The sequence below is a fragment of the Zeus faber genome (assembly GCF_960531495.2).
Source record: "Zeus faber genome assembly, chromosome: 20".
Taxonomy (NCBI): domain Eukaryota; kingdom Metazoa; phylum Chordata; class Actinopteri; order Zeiformes; family Zeidae; genus Zeus; species Zeus faber.
In genome coordinates, this window is record NC_137207.1 from 25,442,442 (window position 1) to 25,465,531 (window position 23,090).

A 23,090-nucleotide genomic window follows, 5' to 3' on the forward strand; every position below is an offset into this window, starting at 1 on the left:
CTGCTGTGTGTAGGAACCGGATGTGCTCGGCCCCCTGCTGCCCCCTGCTGCCTGTAGAAACTGAATGTGCTCGGGCCCCTGCTGTCTTTAGGTACCGGATGTGCTCGGCCCCCTGCTGCCTGTAGAAACTGAATGTGCTCGGGCCCCTGCTGTCTTTAGGTACCGGATGTGCTTGACCCCCTGCTGCCTGTAGGAACCGGATGTGCTCGGCAGATTGGCTCGCACGCCCCGAGTACATTTTACCAGGAAAACAAACGATAATTACCGGAGTCAAACATCAGGGAGGTGCCTGTACCGTAAAGTGTAACGCACTTTTTCTGCGGTTTCGTACCCGGAGACAGAAGTTACAAAGTGCAAGAACAGGTGTTGGGGCAGTGTGGGAGGGACTGAACTAGGTGCCATTCTTCATATTACAAGTCAGTGTACCATCAAAATGACTCTGAAGACACAAACACACACACACACACACACACACACAAACCCCTATACAGACACACAGTCAGACACAGAGCTGACACCCACCGGGTGTCACGACATTTCACTGCATACTGTATATGTATGACCGTATGTACTGTATATGTATGTGACAAAAAAACACACCCCTACACACACGCACACACACCACTGAAACTCAGTGAGTTTCCTGTTTCAGATTTAGGATAAATAAATAAAATGATCCTAAACACACGGTTCAGTCGTTCCAACTGTTGCACACACACAGTGCGTCTCCAATGGCTTTCAACCGTTTCACAAGCTCTCACTTGATCGATTAGGATTGTCTGTTTTTAGCTTTTTATTCTTCTTTAATATCTCGTAAACCTCTTAGAAGTACTTTAATATTTGTCTTCAGTACACAACAGTGGTATACCAAGAGAAAACTCGACTAGTGCTGCAGTGTATCGGTGGCTTAACAACATTTAAATAAAGTTGAGTTGAAATGTCCTTTAATCAGTTTGGTTCCTGACTCCCTGGCTGCCTCTAGTGGAGACTCAGACTGTGCTGGAAGGAGTATTTGTACTTTAATAACAATTAACATATTTACCAAAAAAAAAGGAAATATTTTTCTATTGTCAAGATAAAAAAAAAAATGGTACAAACAGTTTTAAAGATTAAACGTGTTGCTTTATTTTAACGATGAAGTCAGTGTGTAACCCTGCAAGTTAGATTTAGATTTGCATTTCTTCATTTGTACAAAAGGCGACGCCATTTAGCCACAGCCCACCGAGCCCACTGTTTCTCTTCAGTTTTTTGGGTAAAAGAAAAAAAAAAAAAATTAAATATGGACTTCAACAGATTTATTCATAAGCCACACCTCAGTCTGCCCTTAGTTTACAAAGGCAGAACATACACCACAAAGAAAATATTGCCCCACATTGCGTTTAGTACCATTTTGTTTCTCATATAAGCTGCATTATAAATTCAAATTACAGCAACATTCTGTATTTAGTTTTGGTGTCGGGAAACATTTGAAAAAAAACCCCCAAAAAAACAAACCAACAAACTTTTTTTTGCATGTTCAAAAAACAAAAAGTTATTTTCCTTTTCTTCAGGTTCGACACACAGGCCTTCGACGACGTCACAACTTTTTATTTGCACTCAAATAGAGAAACTTGTCAATAAATGTAGATATCAGTTAATGCTACAGATCCAACACGATGGAAAGAAAAAAAGAAAGAAAAAACTGAAATCCTGATTTAAATATTGTTAAAGGGAACATTGAACTAGCTTCTAGTTGGAATGTCCCTTTTTTAAAGTCCTGCTTCAGTGCAGCGAGCACAACAACAACAACAACGTTTAGATTCCAGTTCATCCCAAATTTAAACCATCACCTCATCACGACTGGTTTGAAATGATCATTTTTACACAAATCAATGTTATTTACAGATTATTTTGGTGGGAAACATTCAAACATCCACCACCAGGCGTGGTGCTGGAGAGCAAGCAGTCCAACACCACCACCCATTTGGCACTGGAGAGAGAAGGAGGAGGCTTCGATGAAGAAGAAGAAGAAGAGGGAGGAGGAGGAGAAGAAGGAGGAGAAGGAGGAGAAGGAGGAGGAGGAGAAGAAGGTGGAGGAGAAGGAGAAGGAGGAGAAGGAGGAGAAGGCACGTTGTGACAGGATGTAAACATGATGTGGAAATCTTTGCTGAAAGGAAAAAAATAAAATAAATGTGCGTATTTGAAGAGATTAAATCCCTTGTTCGGTGAGAGAGGAAGGAGGAAGGAGGAAGGAGGAAGGGCTTTGTGCACTTGGAGCAGTGCAGGATTCCTTGTCTGGATGTAATTGCACTTGAGGTTGTTTTTCAGGTTAAAAGATAAAACAGAGCAGGACGACAGGACGACAGGACGACAGGACGACAGTGTGAACCAGAGGAACCAGCTCAGCTCAGCTGATCCCTCTCCAGGTATTTCATGATGCGGATGCAGCGAGGGCAGGATGCAGGGTCTGACCTGCAGGACGAGTGGAACACTGCTTTACAGCCCTTACACCTGGAGGAGGGAGGAAGAGGAGAGGAGAGGAGGAAGAGGAGAGGAGGAAGAGGAGAGGAGAGGCAGGAAGAGGCGGGAGGAAGAGGAGGAAGAGGAGAGGAGGAAGAGGAGGAAGAGGGTAGAACAGCATCCATTAAAAGCAGTTTTTTGTCAGAACAGTTAGTGAATTAAATCCTCATGGAATCAAGACAGAGATTCACAGGATGTAATATTAATATTTATATAAATATTACATCATGGAAATTACTTTGTTCAGCCATGAAAACATGGATCAGTTACATAAAATGTATAAATATGAAATTAATACTTGAGAGTTCCATAAAAAAAATGTCTGATGTCAGTTCAACGGGATGAAGCCAAGAAATACCAACGTGTAGAACTGACAAACATTTCACACACACACACACACACACACACACACACACACACACACACACACACACACACACACACACACACACACACACACACACACACACACTTTTTCTTCTTGTCAGAGCGTTGTGGGTTAGGGTGCAGTTGCACCATCCTACCTGGTGGTGGTGTCGAACTGGAAGGGGAAGATGATGTCGTCGGCGTGGCACACCTGGCAGATGAAGCCTCGCTGCGTGCACAGGTCGCACTGGTGCACGTGGTCGCACGCAAACTGCACCAGCGAGCTCAGGTAGGAGGCGTAGTGGCCCTCGGCGATCTGACAACACATTTCAGGGTCAACACACTGACGGGCGTGGCCCCCGGGGGTCTCCCGAGGGCCCGACGCTAACACTTGAGAAGTGGTTGCCAAGTTGCCAACAGTGAGTCCGCTGGCGGTTGCCCACACTACATGGTTGTGGAGTTGTAATCATTTTACAAGTGACTTTCTCTGGAGCTTTGTAAACATAGACAAGTTTACTCAACTGGTTTTCTGTTTGTTTCATTCTTTACACATGAACAATTGTAGTATGTAGTATTTAGTATGTAGTTTGTAGTATGCAAGATGTAGTATGTAGTATTTAGTATGTATTATTTTGTATGTAGTTTGCAGTACACTGTATGTAGTTTGTAGTATGTATTATGCAGTTTGTAGTACGTATTATGTAGTAAATGTTATGTAGAATGCAGTATGCCGTTTGTAGTATGTATTACGTAGTATGTATCATGTAGTACATATTGTGTATTACATAGTATTTATCATGTAGGACGTAGTATGCAGTATGCTGTTTGTAGTAAATATTATGTAGTATGTATTATGTATTATGCAGTATGCATTATGCTGTTTGTAGTATGTAATATGCAGTAGGCTTGGGCTGATATTTGCCACCATATACGATATTTTAGTATTGAAATATTGCCCAAGTCTAGTATGTGGGATGTAGGATGTACTACGTAGTATGCGGTATGTATTATGTAGGATGTATAATGCAGTATGTAGTGTGTAATATGTAGTATGCAGTATGTACTATGTAGTATGTAGGATGTACTATTTAGTATGTAGTATGCAGTACGTACTATGCAGTACATAGTATGCAGCATGTACTATGTAGGGGATCGGTTTACCTGGCGGAGGTCCATGACACTGTACAGGTGGCTGGACTCCAGCAGGTAGGGACGCTGCTCCATCCTGCAGGTGGAGGAAACACCATCCAGACAGGAGGGCGGAGTCACAGCATCCATATTTATGTTGCAATTTGTGACTCCCCCTCCTCAAAACCACAGGACCCCGTTCCAGCACCGTGCTGCAACTAGACGTGGCAAGATCTGGCAGATCTGATGAGTTCATCGCAATTAAGGACAATTTGTAAACGTAAGAAAGATTTCTGTTCAAACCCAGTGGAGCAGAGTCACAGCCCTGATGATGACCTCAGCATCTACCATCCATCCATCCATCATCCACCCGTCTATAGTCCATCCATCATCCATCCATTCATCTGTCTCTACTGTGATTGATTGTTGAGAACAGAATCATCTTGATCAAAATGTATTTTGCACATTTTCACCAAAACAAGGTTGCAGCCGTAGGGAGCACTTTGCGGAGACATTTCAATCCCCCGCTCCACTGACTGTGTAGTAAGGAGTGGTGGTCTGCTGAACGGTGCCCCCCTGTGGAGATGCAGGACATCTGCAGCTCACCTGGCCTGGAGCTTCCGGCAGGCTCCGCTGCGGCAGGTGAGCAGGTACTCCCCCAGGAGGCGGAGCCGCCGCCTCAGGCTGTGGACCTGAACCATGAGCTCCGCGTGCTCCAGCAGACCTGGGTTCAGCAGCTGCAGGTTCAGCAGAGGCTCCTGCTCCACCTGGGCCAGGAGCCCCAGAGCCTTCCTGGAGACCTGGAGGACACACAGAGACTGAGCGTCCACTCCTAGCCCCGCCTCCTAGCCCCGCCTCCTAGCCCCGCCTCCTCATCGTTCTAGTCCCCCCTGCTACTCCTAGGCCCCCCCCCCTCGTCCAAGTTCTACTCCCGCCTCCTCGTCATGAGGTATGTTCTCCTTCAGCTGTGTTCCTTTCACTTTTGTTTAAGGAGAAACCGGCTCCACAGGGTTTGCTGCAGCTACACAAAGATCCCCGAGCAAACTGAGCTGCTGTGTTTTTATATCTGTATCTAGAGTATATATTTAGAATATCCATGTATTTATTTGGTACTTTTTGTTGGCCTTCAAGCACTTTGAGTTGCATGTTATGAATGAAAGGTACAGGACGTGAACAAATAAAGGTTGTTATTATTCTATTATTTCTTTCTTTTCGGCCATAACCCCTTGTCCGCTCCCCTTTCTAAAACATTTGGATTGAGACTAAAATTCCTTCGGATGGTCTTTGTCCGCACTGAATTCAAACGTCTTTTTAACAATAACGATGAGAGCGGCTTCCCCCACCTCTCGTTGCGCCAGGTCCCAGTTGTGCACCAAGCGGGAGGGGATGATGCTGGTGTCGCCATGGTGACAGGAGTCGCAGTAGTACAGGCTGGAGAAGTGGCAGAGCCGAGCTTTACCCAGAGAGAGGCCCACCTGCCTGGGGCATCCTACACATTCATAAGTACACTCATTATTATAACTACAAACACACAGGGTATCCGTGCGTTTTGACATATTTTAACAACTTTCAATTGCAATTGCAATTTTGAGAGAAATTTAGCAGTAGGAGAGAAAGGTTTCATCACATTTGACTGTAAAATCCAATTAAACGCTCTATCTTGTGAGTTAACCCACATAATGGTTAATTTTAACAAAAGCAAACAATTTCAATTGAATCTCACACTTAATACAAATTAATTCTCTTTTTTTCCACAAAACGACCACAAATGAACAGCGTCATTTCCACCAAAATAATTCTAATGAATCCTGAGTTTCCCCCTCATCCTTCCTGGGTTAGACAGGTGTTCTCACATCACGGTGATCCCAACTCACCTGCACACTTGAAGTTCTGAGTGTCGAGCCCCCTCTGCGGCGGCGCAGTGCACAGGTGGTCCAGCAGCGCCGCGTCCTCCTTCAGCTGGTGCTGCACCAGCCGGTGGATGTTTCCCCCAAGGCTGGGGGCCGGCATGGGGGGCCCCTCCCCGGCCCCGTCCTCCACGCTCTCCAGGTACGAGTCCAACGCCCCGCGGATCAGCGCCCTCCAGGACCGCGCCTCCTCGGGCGTCTGGGCCCGCAGCCGCAGCGTCTCCCTGCGCGTCAGCAGCTTGAAGAAGTCCGCCCCCCCCAGGGCCACGTCGGGCACCACGTCCCGGACCCCCTGGATGGGGAGGCTGAGGCGCGGGGTCTTCCTGCCGTCCTGGAGGCGAAAGCCCCTCAGCGCCTCCAGGGAGAGCGAGAAGACCAGTGGCTGCCAGGCCCGGCCCTCCGCGTCCCAGCAGCAGTACAGCACCGCCTCCTTAATGGCATCCGGCTCCGGCGCCGCCCCCCGCGTCCAGTCCAGCTCCGCCTCCCGCTCCGCCTCTTCCACCTGCCCGCCGCACCGGGGGCTAGAGGGGGCGGAGCCGGGCGTGCCCGCCTCCTCGTGGTCCTGCAGCACCTCCCATTGGTCGTCCTGCGGCGGCGCGGGGCGGCACTGGCGGACCGCCTCCAGGACCCGGTCCACCCAGTCCTCGGCCTCGTCGCGGGTGGCGGCGCGGAGCTGCAGCCGCTTCCCGGGGAAGGCCAGCTCGAAGCGGCCGTCGGGCGAGGCGGCGCCCACGTCCTCGCAGCGCAACAGTGAGCAGTTGTCGCTGCACGTGCGCTCCTCGGCGTCCATGTAGAGGCGGAACTCGAAGGGCGACAGCTCGCAGTAGTAATCTCGCCAGAGCCCCACGGCGCCGCGCCGCTCCAGGTGGCCGAGCTTGAGCAGGCCGCGGAACGGGTTGAACAACCCTGAGGCGTCATGGAAAACAGACAAATTTAGGTTATGGAGCATTTAAGGAGGAGCTTCTTCTGACTAGTTGTCCTGATGACTCAACGAGGACACGAGTCAAGGCTGGATCCTGCTTCTCCGTCTGCGTGCAGTGAATCTGCACGGTGTCCTTGGGAGACGTGGCCGTTTGCTTTTATACTTGTATGGGTTTTGTGTAGAACGTTAAGTGACCACTTTGGGGCAGCATCACATTTAGTAAATCACAATGTACAGAAAACGTCAAAGAAATCCGAATGGAAAGGCCCGCTTCTATCGGCTACGTTTTGTTTTCCGCTTGGAGCCCGTCTGCCGACAGGAAGTTGGCCCATTCAACCAATCGGCGCGTTTGACGTGTTTCGGGAGGTGTGGGCGTCGGCTCCTCTGCGAGGCGACCCGACCGACGGTTACCCAGAACACCCTGCGCTGCGTAGCTCCACACAGACGTTTACGCTTGCGTTCGGAGAAGCATGATCCAGGCCTTAGAAGAAACTTCACTTCTTCGTCAGTGCCTCGCGCACTTCTGGCCTGACTGGGCGACCAGCGGCTGCCTGCACGCCCCTTCTTCTTTACTTATTAGGCCATGTCCACACCAATGAGGATAAATGGAAAACCTCTTTTTTTGTGTCCAAACGTTTTACGTCCACACTGGTGTTTCCAACAAGTTGGCCGTTCACACAAACGCCAAAGACGCCTACATGACTGACAGGCAGCGTAATCGTAATGCAGTCAACATCTGAAATTATTTAAGATTCTCAACTCACTCCTGTCCAAGTCACCAGACAAAGAGAATTAATAAATAAACAGAAAAGGTTAGTCTGTTCCGTACGGATGCTGCTTAAACATCATACAAAGCTCTGTTCAAGTCCAATAAAGCACCAAACCGGATCGCAGAGAGAACAGCCGCCGTGTTGAGTGTTTTTCGGCTGAGCCTGGGTCACAGGCCAATTCCTATGCCATCGCTTTTTCCATAACCACCCCAATGCGAGAACGGCGTTTTCCAAGTCATCCGCTTGGGAGAGTGTCTTTGAATATCACAGTTTCTCAGGGTGATAGAGATGCCGTGGTAGTGCGGACGGAAAGCCAAAACCAAGAAGAAGAAAAAAAGATGCGTCTTAAAATGTAACCCTACTGGTGTGGAGCGTGTGCTCTACAGTGTACACCAGTATTTTACAGCTGAATTCCCAGTGAGTTGAATAGGAATTCAAAGAGGTTGTTTTATGGTCATATTCTATATTATAACAATATTCTGACAAACGAATGCTGATTCACAACAGATTCGGGACCCTTGGGAGTCACAGCGGCGCGCATGAAATGGCTAAAAACAGAAAATGCAGGGAAAAAAGTTTGATAAATATACGAGGTGGAAGTCATGAGGCCAAGCAGTGAACATGAATCAGAGGAAGCAGCGACGGAAAGATAAGGTGACCACTGATGAGGAACCGCCTCCAAAAAGAGGAAGCTGCTGAAGTGAGAGGCTCTTTATTTACGTTATTTACCCATCTGCCGGCGGTGGACCACGCTGGGCGGGGACGGGGGGGCCCTGGCTTCAGCGGAGGTCTTTGGGGGAGGAGCCTCCTCCAGGTGCTCCAGCTCCTCCAGGTGGGGCTTGTAGAAGTCCTCCTCAGAGATCCAGGACCTGGAGTGCTGCAGCGACCACACAGAGGTCAGCGCCGGGGGGTGGCAGAACACACCCGTACCACTGTATACTAATACTACACTCATGTATAGTCAAAAAATACTGTATATAGATATATGTCTGTTTTAAGGATGAAATACTGAATCAGTCACAAAAAAAAGAAAGAAAAGACATAAGACACATGAGACGCACTCAGTATATGTCGTTTAATCATACAGGTACTCCTCACTTGAAGACCTACCTGTTTAACCACCATTCAGACTTAGGAGCAGCTCTCTGGCCAGTCTGTATTGTACACTGTGTAAAATACAGCGACGTGCACGGCCTCTCAGCATCAAGCAGCTCATTGCGTCACCCTTTATACAGTATACTATACACACACTGTATATACACGCTGTATATACACTATACACACACACACACACACACACACACACTATAAACACTGTATATACACTAAATACACAATATACCAGCCACGCCCCCTTACCATGAAATAACACGGGTCCTCACTAATTGACCAAGTCGCTTAATGACCTGGTCGTAGGAACGGAACTCGGTCGTTCAGAGAGGAGTAGCTGTACACTGTATATGCAACAATTTCCAATTTTGTCTGACATGGCACATATTTTACAGTAAACAAACATAATTTAATAAATGTACATTTTAAGGCTTTTGCCAGATTTTTATTATTTGTTAGTTTTTGGTGTATTTTTATTGCTCATTTAAATGTTTGTTAATTTTTACTTTAATTTATATATTTTATCGTACATTTTTAGGGTCATTGTTGTTTAGTTTTAGGATTATTTTTCAGTTTTTTTGTTGGTTTATCGTTTATGGCGATAATTCTCTTGTTTAAATTAGGATTATATTTCTTGTCATTTTTTATTGTTTCATGTTTTGTTTGTTAATGTCTTGGTTTATTTTTTTATTGTTAAGTGCCAATTTCTAGGTTCACTGTTGAGGGCCTCATTTCTCTTGTTTATTTAAGGATTATTTTTCTTATTTGTTAATTTTTAGGTTTATTCCATATTGTCGATTATTCTCCATTTGCATTCTTATTCACTTGTGATTATTTGCGCCTGCTGTTTTGACACGTCTCTCTCTCTCTAGAACAGCTCCAAGGCCTTAGCTGACCCGGGAAGAGGACATCCAGGGACATCCAGAGGATGACTGTTAACTTTTGTGGTCTGGGCAGCACTGGATCACAGCACTGCTCTGTACCTGGCGGTGGAGGAAGGGGGACCAGGCCTCATGGAGGTTCCATCAAGGGTGTTGGCGTTCAGGCTGCCCAAAGGCTGCTTCACACTCCAGGACTACGCTGGCAGGGCACAGCTCGTCTTCTATGGTCTTGGTCTAGATAAACATCCGTTCCTGCTGCAGCCACAAGAGGTGGACTTTACAGGATTACCACCTTTACATCTTTCGGGTCTTGAAAGCCTGGCAGTTCTTCAAGACCCATCAGGACCCTGTTGCAACACCAGGAATGTTGCTGTTTGATGAACCATTGTTTTTCCACACGTTCATCACCTCTCAAACTCTTTGTCTTGTGCCAGGCTCAGGTCAAGCCTGCACCAGGCTGGTTGTATCAAGCTTGGACATTTGAAGAAAACACCAGTAGAGCAGCTCAGAAGAACAACCGGCCTCCGTTCCTCAGGACCGTTGGAAAGGATTGTGGAGGAGGTCTGTGTGTCCCTGCCGGGGCCCCTCGGGGCGTTTGCAGAAAACTGTACTCCTTCTGAGTAGTGGGATGACGAATGTGAGTACATGTTCCCCTCTCTGACTGTCTCTCCAGCTGCCAGGGCGTGGCAGACAGAGTGTTTTCTTTCCCTCACAACCCCAGTGCTGGGGGAGTTGGAGTCAGTAGGGAAGAAAGCTGTTTACTACACCTGCGTTAAAGTGTCACACTTACGCTCTCTGGCAGGGATGAAGGCGTCGAGGTGGACGGAGTACTTTGGCCCAGGCTCTTCACCGAAAGGCAGCTGGCGGTGCCTGTACAAGCCACCCACCGCTAACCAGAGGGTTGACCTCCAGGGGAGGCTTGTACACGGGGCCAAAGCTATGAACAGACACGTGGCAAACCTGGATCCAGGGGAGGGATGTCCTCTCTGCTCAGTCAGGGAAATGACTCAGCATCTTATCATCCAGCGTTTGAGACTTGAGGGTTGGAATGGTTCCAGCAGTTAGGGGAGGACTTTTCTTTCAAAGTTTTTATTTTTGGACCCAAATATTTGGTGCCTAAGAGACATGTGTAAAGCGTTGTGTAAACAACAAAATGATCCATCTGGAGAACCAGGAAAAGAAGGCAGGAGTGCTGGCAGCCCGCCAGCGGGTGGAGTTTGAATTTTTCAAACTGACGGACAAATCGGAAGATTTTGTGAGAACCTGGGGAATCAGGGGAGTGCTGGTTGTGTTCTGTTCAGAAGGATTTGCTGGTACTTCACTTCTGTACTAATATATATATATATATATATATATATATATATATATATATATATATATATATATATATATATATATATATATATATATATATATATATATATATATATATATATATATATATATATACATACACTCTTTTCATTTGATGAAGTCCCCCCCCCCCCGCCCTCCCTCCCTCTCCTGAACTGAATGGTGTCTTTATTCACTAACAACCGCAGTAAATGTGCTCTCTACTGGAAATATCATTTAAACACGAGTCATGCGGAGAAACCATGGAGGTTTGAGCTGAAAACGCTGCAGTTTGAAGTGTTGTTTGAACAATAATTCAGCAGAACAGAGCACGTTCTGGGCTCAACAGCTAAAACTAACCGAATAAACCAAATAAAAATAGCTGAAATGCATTCAAACGCTTTCATTCAGGGCTGTGGAAATATTTCACTTCTTTTTTTTTTGTTGATCATTTGGAAAAACCTCTTCCTGCAGGCTTCCTGTTTACAATTAATGGTGCCCGTTCATGATTATTTGAGAAAAACATTGAATATCAAATGAGTCTAGTGGTCTCCAAACGTGGCTCATAGAGCGTTTATTTTAATATTAAATGTATTAAATGATTTAATTAACAAAATCCCTTAAGACAATTGTTGTCCGATGAAACCATATTAAATGTAGGTTTACACGTTCAAAGGCTCCAAGAACCTCCGAAAAGTAAACAGAGAAAATAAAACTTTATGAATAAATAAAACGGCGCCAGTAAAAGGTTTATAACGACAAATGACTTGAACACACACACACACACACACACACACACACACACACACACACACACACACACACACACACACACACACACACACACACACTTCAGGATGAAGATAAAATGCACTATAACATTTACAGGTGAACTTAATTTGACCTTCTCTAAACTTTTGAATGCACACGTCCAACTGTTCAATGTTTCAGTACTTTTTGCACAACTTGCTGTTCTCTAACAAGGAGCTGAACGGCAAAAGTCACAACAGGTGTTTGATCCATGAAGAATTGGTAGAATTGGTATTCAAACAGTCCTCTTCATCATGCTGTTCACGTTTTGACGTCATGAGACCAAGACGACACCTAACAACTGATCAACAGCACCTCGCCTTGTGAAGCTTCAAACAGGAAGTTGTCAGAGGGAAGTGGCCACTGAGCTTAGAGCGTCACAGAGCGTCATCAGCAGCTTGCAACAGAGATACAGAGACTGGAAGAGTCACAGAAAGGCATAGAAGTGGACGTGCTTTGGCCACATCACAGACTGATGAGCGCTTCATTGTGAACAGTGCCCTGTGGAACCGCATGATGATGCCACTCAACTCCAGGCACATTTAAGGGAGGTGAGAGGCACCAAGTGTCACGTCAGACCATTCGAAAGCGTTGACATCAGCGTGGTCTGCGTGCTAGACCACCTGCAAGGGCACCTGACCACACCACCAGGCACAGGCATCATCGTCTTGCCCGGGCCAGGGAGCATTGACGCTGGACGAGGGACCAGGGGCCTCAGTGCTGTTCTCTGATGAAAGTTGATTCACGTTGAGAAGAAATGATGGAGACGTCAACGATGTTGGAGACGTCAAGGAGAGCGCTATGCATCACCCACTGGTGTCACCAGACGAGCCTTTGGTGGTGGTGGTGTTACAGTGTGGGCAGGTGTGTCTAGTCAATACAGAACTGCCCTACACTTTGTGAATGGTACAGTGACAAGCCCATACTACCTGAATAACATCATTCATCCAGTCATTGTGCCCCTGCATGAACAACACAGGCCTCATTTCATCTTCATGGACGACAACGCTCCAGCTCATGGAGGTGGCATCATTAGGGAACGGCTGCTGGAGACTGGGGCACCTCAAATGGAGTGGCCTGCACTTTCTCCAGACATGAATCTCATAGAAAACCTCTGGGATCAGCTGAGTGGCCGTGTAGAGGCTCGTCACTCTGTACCCCAGAACCTCAATGACCCGAGGGCCGCCCTTCAAGAAGAGTGGGGGCCAGGCCTCAGCAGACAATAAGTCGACTTGTGAACATCATGAGACGTGGTTGTCAAGCTGTAACTGATGCTCAAGGGCACATGACAAGTTATTGAGACATTGACATTTTTTGTTGTGGTAAACCCACCACTGTTGTTGGCTTTTGTTTCAATAAATTGTTTGAGATGAGGAAATCACCATTGCATGCTTCTACTTAAATGCTCTACTTTCATGATATAATATCACTGTAGCGGGAACTTTTTACATTTTCCATAAATTTCACCCAAAAGCCAAATATCCCAAACTTTTTGTGAGTAGTGTGTACACACACACACACACACACACACACACACACACACACACACACACACACACACACACACTGAAATAGTTTACTACATAATCCGTAATGGTTAGTACATTATTTGTAATAGGTTAGTACTTTATGTGTAATAGGACAATAGTACAATGCAGGAAAACCAATTAAATATTGCATTCAAGAGGCTATATTGGTATTTTGGTGTTGTTACATAATGTGTTCCCGTGTACTCACTGAGAGCGAATCAGAAGACAGCTTCCTGCTGAGCACGCTGGCGGACCACCGTGAGCCTCCGTTCACCAAGCTGGTATCCGTGGTAACCGAGCACTCCGAGCTGGTCTCCATGGCAACCCCCCCGTTACTTTGTGGACCCAGCGGAACGGCAATCGTGTCCGACGTCGCCGTGCTCAAAGGAACTCCGGAGTCCGGCGGGATTTCGGGGGGGGAGTCGGAGCGAGTGTCCTGGTCAGAGCCACTCGTGCGTAGTGACAGCTGCGATGGCGGCGCCGGCCCCAATTCGGGTTCCGTCGCCTCAGAGGCCGGGGCGGGGCCCTGGGTCTCGCTGTCGGAGCCGCTGGAGGCCGTGTTCTCCGAGAACTGGTCCAGGCCGGTGCTGGAGACGAAGGAGTCCTCCTGCATGGAGTCCTGGCTGCAGGGCCGGCTCCCCCTGCTGGCAGCAGTGGTAATGTTACACCACTCAGCTCGTTTGCTCGCTGAGCGAAGGCTGCAGTGCCTCCCTCGATATGCTAACAACGGAAATTCTGCGACTGCAGCCGTGAGAATTATTACTTAATCGCCTGACTGCAACTATTTGAACAGATCTCCATCTTTTTGCACAATTGTTAGAATCCGCAATCATACATTTCCATTGTAATTTAAGGGGAATTTTAAACGGATATTAGAAATAATGCAACAAATAGGAAAGTGAATTAGGCGAGCTTCCATCAGTTGGGTTGAGAAAAATAATGTTCAGATTTCATGTTTGTTACTCTATAATACGTTTCATTTTATGCCACTAATGTAGTGGCATGAATGTGACTTCTATGACTATCGCTGAAATTTAATGCCAAACTTCACTCCCCAAGTAGTTCTGAGGGAGTGATACAAAATACAGCTTTCATTTTGAAAGTACTATAAGACCTTGAACTGAGTGTTGCTGTTCTTAAAAAAAAGTAAATTGTAAAGTAAATATTTATTAAAAGTATTGAAATTGAATGGTGAGTAGTCAGTAGCCAGCCCTAGCCAACGTACACTTAGATCATACCAACCCTTTGAGCGCCATCTTGGAGCAGCTGTTGATGTCGGAGGGTATCTCCAGGTCGCAGGAGGACCAGGGCTCCCCGGCCGGGCTGCGGGGGTCCTGCCCCTGCAGGAGGCTGTCTGAGCTCAGACTGGACGACAGCTGGGAGGAGCCGGTTGTGTCCAGGCTCAGATTGGACGAGTTGAGTATGGTCCGAGGGGTCCCCTGGGCAGCCGGCTCACCGGGGCATCCCCCGGGCCGGGGAACATCCCCGATGTCGGACGAGCCCGATGACTGGGACGTGGAGTCCCACGAGTCCTTGCCCTTGGAGCGGGAGGCGGCGTGTGACGGGTCAGGGAGGTCGGCCAGGGACGCCGGGCATAGTCCCGCGAGGGCCAGGGGAGTGGTGGTCCACTCGTTCAACACGGCCGACTTGTAGGAGAGGCTGAACGTGAGGGAGGCCAGGCCCTGAAGGTAGCTGAGCAGCACCTCGCGCTCCTCTGGGTCCAGGAGGAGGGCGCTGGGCTGATAGTAGGCTTGCAGCTTGGAGCCTTCCCGGAACAGGGAGGCCAGGTAGCACTCCAGCAGGCCATGGTTCAGGGCCAGCCGGAGCCAGGCTCGACACTGGCCCACGTCCGTACCCACGAAGCTCAGCTTCTCCAACTCCGCGACCACATCACTGGGGACGCAGCACGAAGACGTGTTAGGCAACAAAATTTGCAATAATTGATCAGAATTGAAGAGGCTTTAAGAGACAAATCCCAATCTGCACTTTGCATTGATCAAGCCAGTTGGGCTATGCAAGAGAAATTGGACATGAGCCATCAAGTGATTGCGAATTAATATTTTGTTACCACCCTCTTCTAAAGTCTAAATATTCTGTAAGTGCGGCAGCTAATTGTTTATTTCCTTGAAATGTTTGCTAGACTCAGCAACAATTACCAAAAACAACCGACCAATTTTGGAAGAAGGGTTGTACACTCCAAAAGAAGTTGAGAACCACTGATTTCATACATAATTAATATTCTGCAAGTTGTACTCTTTCAGACGCTTCCTCACCGATGGGTGACTGTTTTGAGAAGCTTCCAGAAGAAGGGCTGGGGGAGGGGTCCTCGGTCGCCCTTGCGGCTCCGCCCCCCGGTCTCGGAGCGGATGTACTTGCTCTTGATGCCGTGGATGAAAATGGCCTCCAGGGCACTGCAGAGAAGGTTTGCGTCGCCATCCTCACTGGTCACCACGGTGTCTGAGGTGACGTATCGCTTCTGCAGGGCCTTCAGCGACAGGGCCAGCTTCTCCTTGATCCACTGGCGGACGGAGGCAGGAGACGGTCAGTTCCTTCCCTGTCTGCTGAGGCCCAGAATGCCCTCCCTCCGCCCAAAACCACCCATAATGATATGGACACCATTATCGGTACACCAGGAAGGACACCTTTACAACATTGTTGCTCTCTATCCAGCCACTCTGGATGGGGAGTCCTTCTGTATATTCTACTCAAATACTTTCTCTTTGATCTTGCCATCTTTTATTTCATAATGTGCTCTACAGTACATGCAACTATGTTTGCAGTATGTACGCTAGCATGACGACCATGTTTCACCCTCAGGGATCAATGAAGTTCGACTGTATCATGTCAGCTGACACGGTGAAGGCATACATGAGTGTATAATTAAAAAAAAAAAAAAAAAAACAACAAAAAAAAAAAAAAAAAAACTTTGCTTATGTTATGCAACACGTCTCGGCCAAAACCCACAAACGCACTGCAGCCTAAAGTTCTGCAGCACAGAGTGGCCTCTCGAGCGCCTTTACAGCCACTGGCTTTTGCAGTTGTTGACAGTTTTGGTGTGAAACTGATAAGATCTGCCTTACATAACTTTCGTAAGTCTTTGACATTACTGGTAAGGTCAAACCCCGGTGCCTGGTCAAGATGAATTAAAATCTGTAATACTTAAAAAAAAATGCCTGCGATACAATGTCTAAAGCACTTCTTCATATTCGGAACCTTTCCCTCACTCTGGTCTATTTCCCAATCAACTAACTGGGCTTGTGGTATTCCTTTATTTCAACCAGGGCATCCATCCATAATCACTTTTCCATGAAATACTTATAGTACAAGAGACCGCTCCATTCCACTCAGTACGGTTTCAGAAAGAATCATACCAAGAAAATGACCATGGCAGTATTAATTGATTAATCAAAGGCATTTGATACTGTGAATCATGATATTCTGAAGGGTACGGAATTCTCTTGGTTCAAAAGCCACTCATCAGCAAGGAAAGCGCTTATCACTTGATACAAGAAAGAGCTGATTCCCTGTTGCATGGCACAGGGAAACATTCTGAGCCCTTTATTTTTCTGATTCATGTTAATGGTCTGTACCGCACATGTAAGGTGCTATGAAATTTCTTATTATTTGCAGATGACACCTATATTTATTTGTTGATCATAAAGATGGGTATGTTAATAAATAACATAGAATCTTAAAAAAATGACAATGGGATGTTCATGATGAAACAGGGTAAACACAGTACTTGTGCATTCCCAGATATCAGCGGATGTGACAGCACTCTGGGACGAGTCCGGGTAACAACCTTTTTTGGGGTTCCCGTCAATGAGGAATTGACTTGGAGTTATACCCTAAAAATACCCTATAACAATATGAGTTATACATCTGAATGTAACATTATCTGGGCAAGCACATTTAAAAGCCACCTCAACTACATCCCTATTGTGACATTTTGAAAATTCCAACAGATTTGACAGATCACAGCTTCGTTCCACTCACTGAAACTTCCCAATTATTTCCATGTCAGTCTTTCAAAAGTCTGACAATTTGTTTTTCCAATTCCATTCAAACAGTCCCCCAGACCGTTAGTCAAAAATCTTCGATTCTCAATCAGATTCAGAGGCTGTACAAGTTGCTCAAATCAGACACGGCACGAGTTGCAACACCTTTAAAAAGCACTTTACATATTCGATCAGTGAGTCAGTCAGAGGAACAACCATCAACCAACCAATAAGAGCCCCTCGACAGTGCTTCCACACCCACCACCCGATGCTGCTTCTCTGTTCGTTTTAAGTTCATTCAAGTCCCACTTGGCTTCTGTAATTCCTTGGGAGAACAGGTTTTCGTGGTTTCATCCTTGCATTTTGCTTTCAATTTCGACTTCTTACTCTACTTCTCTTAACTTTATCTAAAGACCAATTTTGGATTTTCACAGTAACACTAAGAAGACTCGGACGTTTGGATAAAATAAGCAAAGTGGCCTTCAATTAACTCTTCCTCACCACATCTATGATGATATGATGAAAGCCAACTTTTAATCTACGGTTCATGGTCTCGGCTTTAGTGCCTGCTGTGAAGTCCAGCTGCCTGTTAAGCCAATTAGGAGCTTTTTTTTAGACTAATGGCATCAAAACAAAGAGAGGCCGGAAAATAAGTGGATCACTGGAGGTGACCAAGTTCAAAGTGAACACTGTGCCAATGGATGAGGTAAATAATGCAACAACAGCAAAATGGCCGCCGTGAGAACACCTAGACAGGATTTCCTGGAAATCTGAGGATCTCCCACAACGTATCGTTGATCTTCTTATGTAAATAGAACCTGAATCCAAGATGGAGGAGGAGGCTCTGTCACACGCTTCAATCTTTTGAATGCTAGGCATTTGTAAACAAGGTGATATGGGCAATATCTTTATAATACCGAAATAGAGATAAAATAGGAGCCATTGTCTGGGTCTTTAGTTATGGTAATAGTGATATATTTAAATGTTGTCTTTAAGGAGTGTTACAGTAAAGTAATGCAATTTTTCTGAATTCCATAGACTGTACTACTGTTTGAAGGAATGGTCATAATATTACACATTCCTGATGATTGGTTCGCAGATATTTCTTGTGTCTAAATATCCCATGAGAACACCAATAGGTCAACCTCAAAATATCGCCATATTATCAATAAAGTATTCGTCAAAAAATAGTGTGATATTTTTTTGGTCAATTAGAGAAAATAGGCCAAAAATAGACAAATACACAAAATAATTGCCAAATAAAAAAAAGCAGCCTCTACAAATAAGGCCAAATAAAAAATAAAAAAAGCGAGTCAAATATACTGAATATACAAAATGCAATTCTATGCACAGGATAACTTAAGTCAAAGGGCAATATATATGACGCAAGATGGGGCCATACTAGTGGCAGCTTGTTGCAGAAGTTCCGGTCAACGTCTTGTATTTATATTGAGCTTTTTTTCTGTCAGAACACTGCATACAGTAGGATTTTTCGCGCTAATATGGATACTGTGTGGCTTAACGGATTTCTGTTGATACTCCTGGCACTTTTAACTTTTGTTGTGCCGGGTCACTATGCCAACAGGAGTGGGGGTATTGTTTACTTCCGCTCTCTGAGCCTACACTACTGCCCAGAGCGAGATCCCAAATCCCTGACGAGTGGAAGAGGAGACATCAGGGATGCAGGGCTGAACGGAGAGCAAGGAGGTGGAGATACAAACCATTTCTTCCCTCGATTGTAATGGGGAATGTGAGGTCCCTGGCGTCCCTGGACGAGCTCGGAGCGCTGACGAGGACACAGCGGGAATAACTGACTGCATAACAGGGTACATCAACTTCTATGTGGACAACACCATCCCCACCAGGACAGTGCCATGTTTCCGCAATAACAAGCCCTGGATCACCAGTGACCTGAAGGAGCTGCTGAATAAGAAGAGAGCCTTCAGGGACGGGGATAGGAAATTACTGAGGAGTGTGCAGAGGGAGCTGGAAGTGAGACTGAGGGAGAGCACAGAGGCACACAGGCAGATGCTGGAGAGCCAGCTCCAGCAAAACAACGTGCAGGATGTGTCGTCATGTGTCGGAATGAAAAGGATCACGGGCTTCAAGGTGAAGGGGGATCAGGCTGAGGGAAGCCTGGACAGAGCCAATGAGTTGAACATGTCCTTCAACATGTTCAGCACAGGACCCTCAGCTGCTTCCCTCTCACACCTCCCCGGTGATCAAGCCCACGGACTCACACTGTCTCCACTCACCCCGCAACCCCCACCATGAACTTCAATACAGCCCCATCAACACCCCCTCACGTCAAGAAACAAAGAGTCTGCCTCCCACATCCGCCTGTCTCTCTGTCTGTTACCTGTAGTCAGGTGAAGAGGCAGCTGGAGAGACTGCAGCAGAACAAGGCTGCAGGTCTGTATGGTATCAGCCCCGGGTCCTGAAGGCCTGCGCAGACCAGCGATGTAGGATTCTACAGCACCTCTTTAACCTCAGCCTGAGCCAGGGGGAAGGTTCCAGTGCTGTGGAAAACATCCTGCCTTGTTGCCGTACATAAGAAGCCTAAGAAGTCCTCTCCATCTGCCCTCAATGACCTCAGACCGTCACACATCATGAAAGACTTGGAGAGACTGATATTGGCCGTCCCGCATCTCAGGTGAGCACCTCTCTGGACCCACTGCAGTTTGCCTCCCGCCCCAAGGTTGGAGTTGAAGACGCCATCATCTACCTGCTTCAGCGAGCCCACTCTCACCCGAACAAAGCAGGCAGCACTGTGAGGGTCATGTTTTGTTGATTTCTCCAGTGCTTTCAACACAATCCAGCCTGCACCGCTGCGAGAGAATCTCCAAGAGATGCAGGTGGAGGCCTCCACAACCTATTGGATTATTGACTACCTGACAGACAGACCACAGTTTGTGCGGCTGAGGGAATGCGTGTCTGAGAGGGTGGTTAGTAACACATAGCAAATCTTCTACTAGTCTTTTTGGCTCCTGCAATTTTTTTGCAGTCATCTGCTGGTGCAGCAGCATGAGAGCCAGCGACTCCAAGAAACTGAACAAACTCTCTCTGCTCTGGAGCCCCTAGAGCTGGTTGTGGAGAGAAGGATGTTGCACAAGCTGCTCAGCATCATGACAACACTGCACGGCCCCTACACAACCTACTGCTCAGACAACAGAGTGTCTTCAGCCAGAGGTTCCTTCAGCTCCGTTATAGGAGGTAATTCCTGCCACTGCAATAGCCGCCTACGATGACTCCCCTCTGTGCCAGGAAACTCCTCCTCTGAATGACAATGCACATTTTACATTTACTTCACATTTGATTTCCCCTTTTAAGCTTTACCTTGCACTAAGTTAATTCTATTTTTATATAGTACAGTATAGTACATATAGTTTGTCATGTATGTCACTGCTGCTGCAACAGAATTTTTTATCTTAACTTATCTTCCCTCTGGGGCTTGCAGACATGTGGCATTTGTCACAATATTCAACGCTAAGAAATGGCTGTTCTGCTCAAGGTAGAATGATGCATAATAACAGGTGTTATTCAAATTGTATGCGGCATAAAATAAAAAATATTTTTCTATGAATATTTGTATGAAATGTATCGTCAACTAAACAATGAATTCTCCTACAAAGAACTTTGATTTACAATTTGTTTGTAGTCCAATAATATACGGAAGACATTTTCAATTAAATGCAAAATAGAATAGTATATTATTAGTATTAGTTAAAAGCATTAACACATGCCGGCCTAGGTCTAGAAGTAGACATGTGTTATTAAATGCACTATCACAATTTTATGCCACTATTATATCGGCATAGAATGGAAAAAAAAAAAGCCATGTTAATTGTTCAGAGTTATTTGGATGAAAATCAATAATTAACTAAAATGGAACTATAACAGTGTGAGGGAGTGGTCTACGGTTTTACCTGTTTCACCTCTTTAGCCTCGCATGGAGGATCTGGAGTCTGGGTGGCGAGCATGGCGCCTCCTAGTGGTGGTGGTGGTGGTGGTTGACGGTGGTTTACTCCCACATGGCTTGTTGGTACAGAACGCACCAGAGACTATTCCCTGTGGATATGAAACACACACAACATGCGTATCCAGCGCAGGGAGCTTTGTCAAGGTGCAGCCAAAGCCGCTTCCCCGTACGCACCGCACTGGAGACGCAGCAGTAGTGTAAAGCAATAGTACGTCTGAGGACCGTGACTCAAGAAGCACATGACCGTTGTGCAATTGGGTATTAAGTTCATGTCGACGGTATTAAGTTCATGTCGACGGTATTAAGTTCATGTCGACGGTGTACGTTTTTCTATTTTTTTCCACATCCAAGCAGATTTTCCAGCATGACAGGGCTCTGGGATGGATATAGAAGCAGCTTAATAATGCAGCTTGGAAACTCTGCTGAGAGGCGGCTTTGTGAGCACATCATGTGATGAGCCGTTCGAGGCGGAGCTTCCCGCAAAAAGACGACTTCCCCAAACACACAGCACAGACAGTACTGAAGGTGCAAATCAGTCATGGAGATCAAACTCTATTGTGATACTGTGCAAAAATAGACAATAGTACTAGTAGTTATAATAATTATAATAATAATAATAAAATGGCTATATGCAATAAAACTAAGAATTGGTGGAAAGTTTGCAAATGTACAATAAATATTAAAAAAAAAATCAACTTTAAAATAAACCTAAAAAATGAACAATGACAATTTTAAATTTGGCAACGTACGATAACTTAATGCCAACAATAAATAATATGAACCAAAAAAAGACTAAAGTAAAAATAATAAAACAATGTATAAAAAAAAAAAACAAGTCAAAACATTTGTAATCAAGAAGGCTTTGGTTAAAAAGTCAAATCCACTGACCGGAAAACAATAATAATAATATTAATAATCTTGACTTGCAAAGCACCTTTCATACACAACATGCAACTCAAGGTGCTTTACATTCATTTCATGAAAAAGAGCAAAACAAGCGAGATTAACTGGATAAAGAACAAGTTTGAAGGTAAACGTCATACTCCATTTCAGGAGGATTACCACGTTGCTTTAACGAACACAAACATAAGTAAACACAACAAGTCAGTGGTAGAGAATGATGGTTAACATTGAAAGAACAAACACAAATACAAATCTACCATCTCCAGGTCGGAAGTATGATATTCCAGGTTTAATAATCCAGGTCTAATACCCTAACTCTATTATCCCAGGTCGATATTCCAGGTTTCATAGCCTAGATTTAATATTCCAGGGCAAATATTTGCCAGGCAGCAGTTATTTTAAACGTCTACACAAACTCACCTTGTTGTTTAAATCCTGCTAGTACTGCTCGCTGGGAGGGCCACGTTCAAACAGCTCCAGTTAGAAAACACGGGCCGGGCCGGGGAACACGGCGACACCGACATTGAAGCTGCCTTCAAACGACACGGACGCGGCGTCTAAATCCCATTTGTCAGGCACGGAAAGCGCTTGAATCGCCGTCAGAACACAGAGTTTCCTCGCCGAGTTTCCTCGTCGGCTGCAGCTGAGGCGCTCCAGCCGCCGGGCGACGCGGGACTCGCGGACGACCCGCTCGCAGCGAACCCACTCCTCCAAATGAGTCGGGCGTCCGGAGTCAGTCCGGGAACAGCGCGACTCTCCGACGCCAGAAGTGGAACTAAATCAGGAGTCAAAAGGTAAATAATGGCCGAGGAATGTGGCGTCATTCAGACGAAATGCGACTGGTTTACACTTCCACATTCCACCAAACAAATAATTTGAGCATGACACAATAAGATGCATTTTTTGAAGATCTGAGTTTATCTGACAAAATACAAAAGTTCTGTTAATTATTCTAA

General features: G+C 46.0%; 1 protein-coding gene across 1 annotated transcript; it reads right to left on the reverse strand.

Moving 5' to 3' along the window:
• Positions 1–1,122: 1,122 nt before the first annotated feature.
• Positions 1,123–22,757, reverse strand: plekhm1 (pleckstrin homology domain containing, family M (with RUN domain) member 1). The gene is made up of 12 exons (XM_080021371.1): positions 22,555–22,757; positions 21,179–21,320; positions 15,528–15,772; positions 14,497–15,147; positions 13,463–13,898; positions 8,322–8,469; positions 5,868–6,806; positions 5,337–5,482; positions 4,600–4,793; positions 4,027–4,090; positions 3,024–3,181; positions 1,123–2,490 (listed from the first exon to the last, which is right to left on the reverse strand). Exons 2-12 carry the CDS (start codon positions 21,230–21,232, stop codon positions 2,382–2,384), a joined length of 3,144 nt encoding a protein of 1,047 aa, XP_079877497.1. The 5' UTR covers positions 21,233–21,320; positions 22,555–22,757; the 3' UTR covers positions 1,123–2,381.
• Between the last annotated feature and the right edge of the window lie 333 nt (positions 22,758–23,090).

What these genes read in the sequence shown, in the direction of transcription:
- plekhm1 (XM_080021371.1), bottom strand. Translation starts at nt 21,232, where the DNA reads ATGCTCGCCACCCAGACTCCAGATCCTCCATGCGAGGCTAAAGAGGTG. An exon ending in TGTCTTCTGATTCGCTCTCA is followed by an intron (nt 8,470 to 13,462) that starts GTGAGTACACGG and finishes TGGTCGCTGCAG; the next exon opens with CACTCCAGGTCCTGGATCTC. An exon ending in GGTCCACCGCCGGCAGATGG is followed by an intron (nt 6,807 to 8,321) that starts GTAAATAACGTA and finishes ATGACGCCTCAG; the next exon opens with GGTTGTTCAACCCGTTCCGC.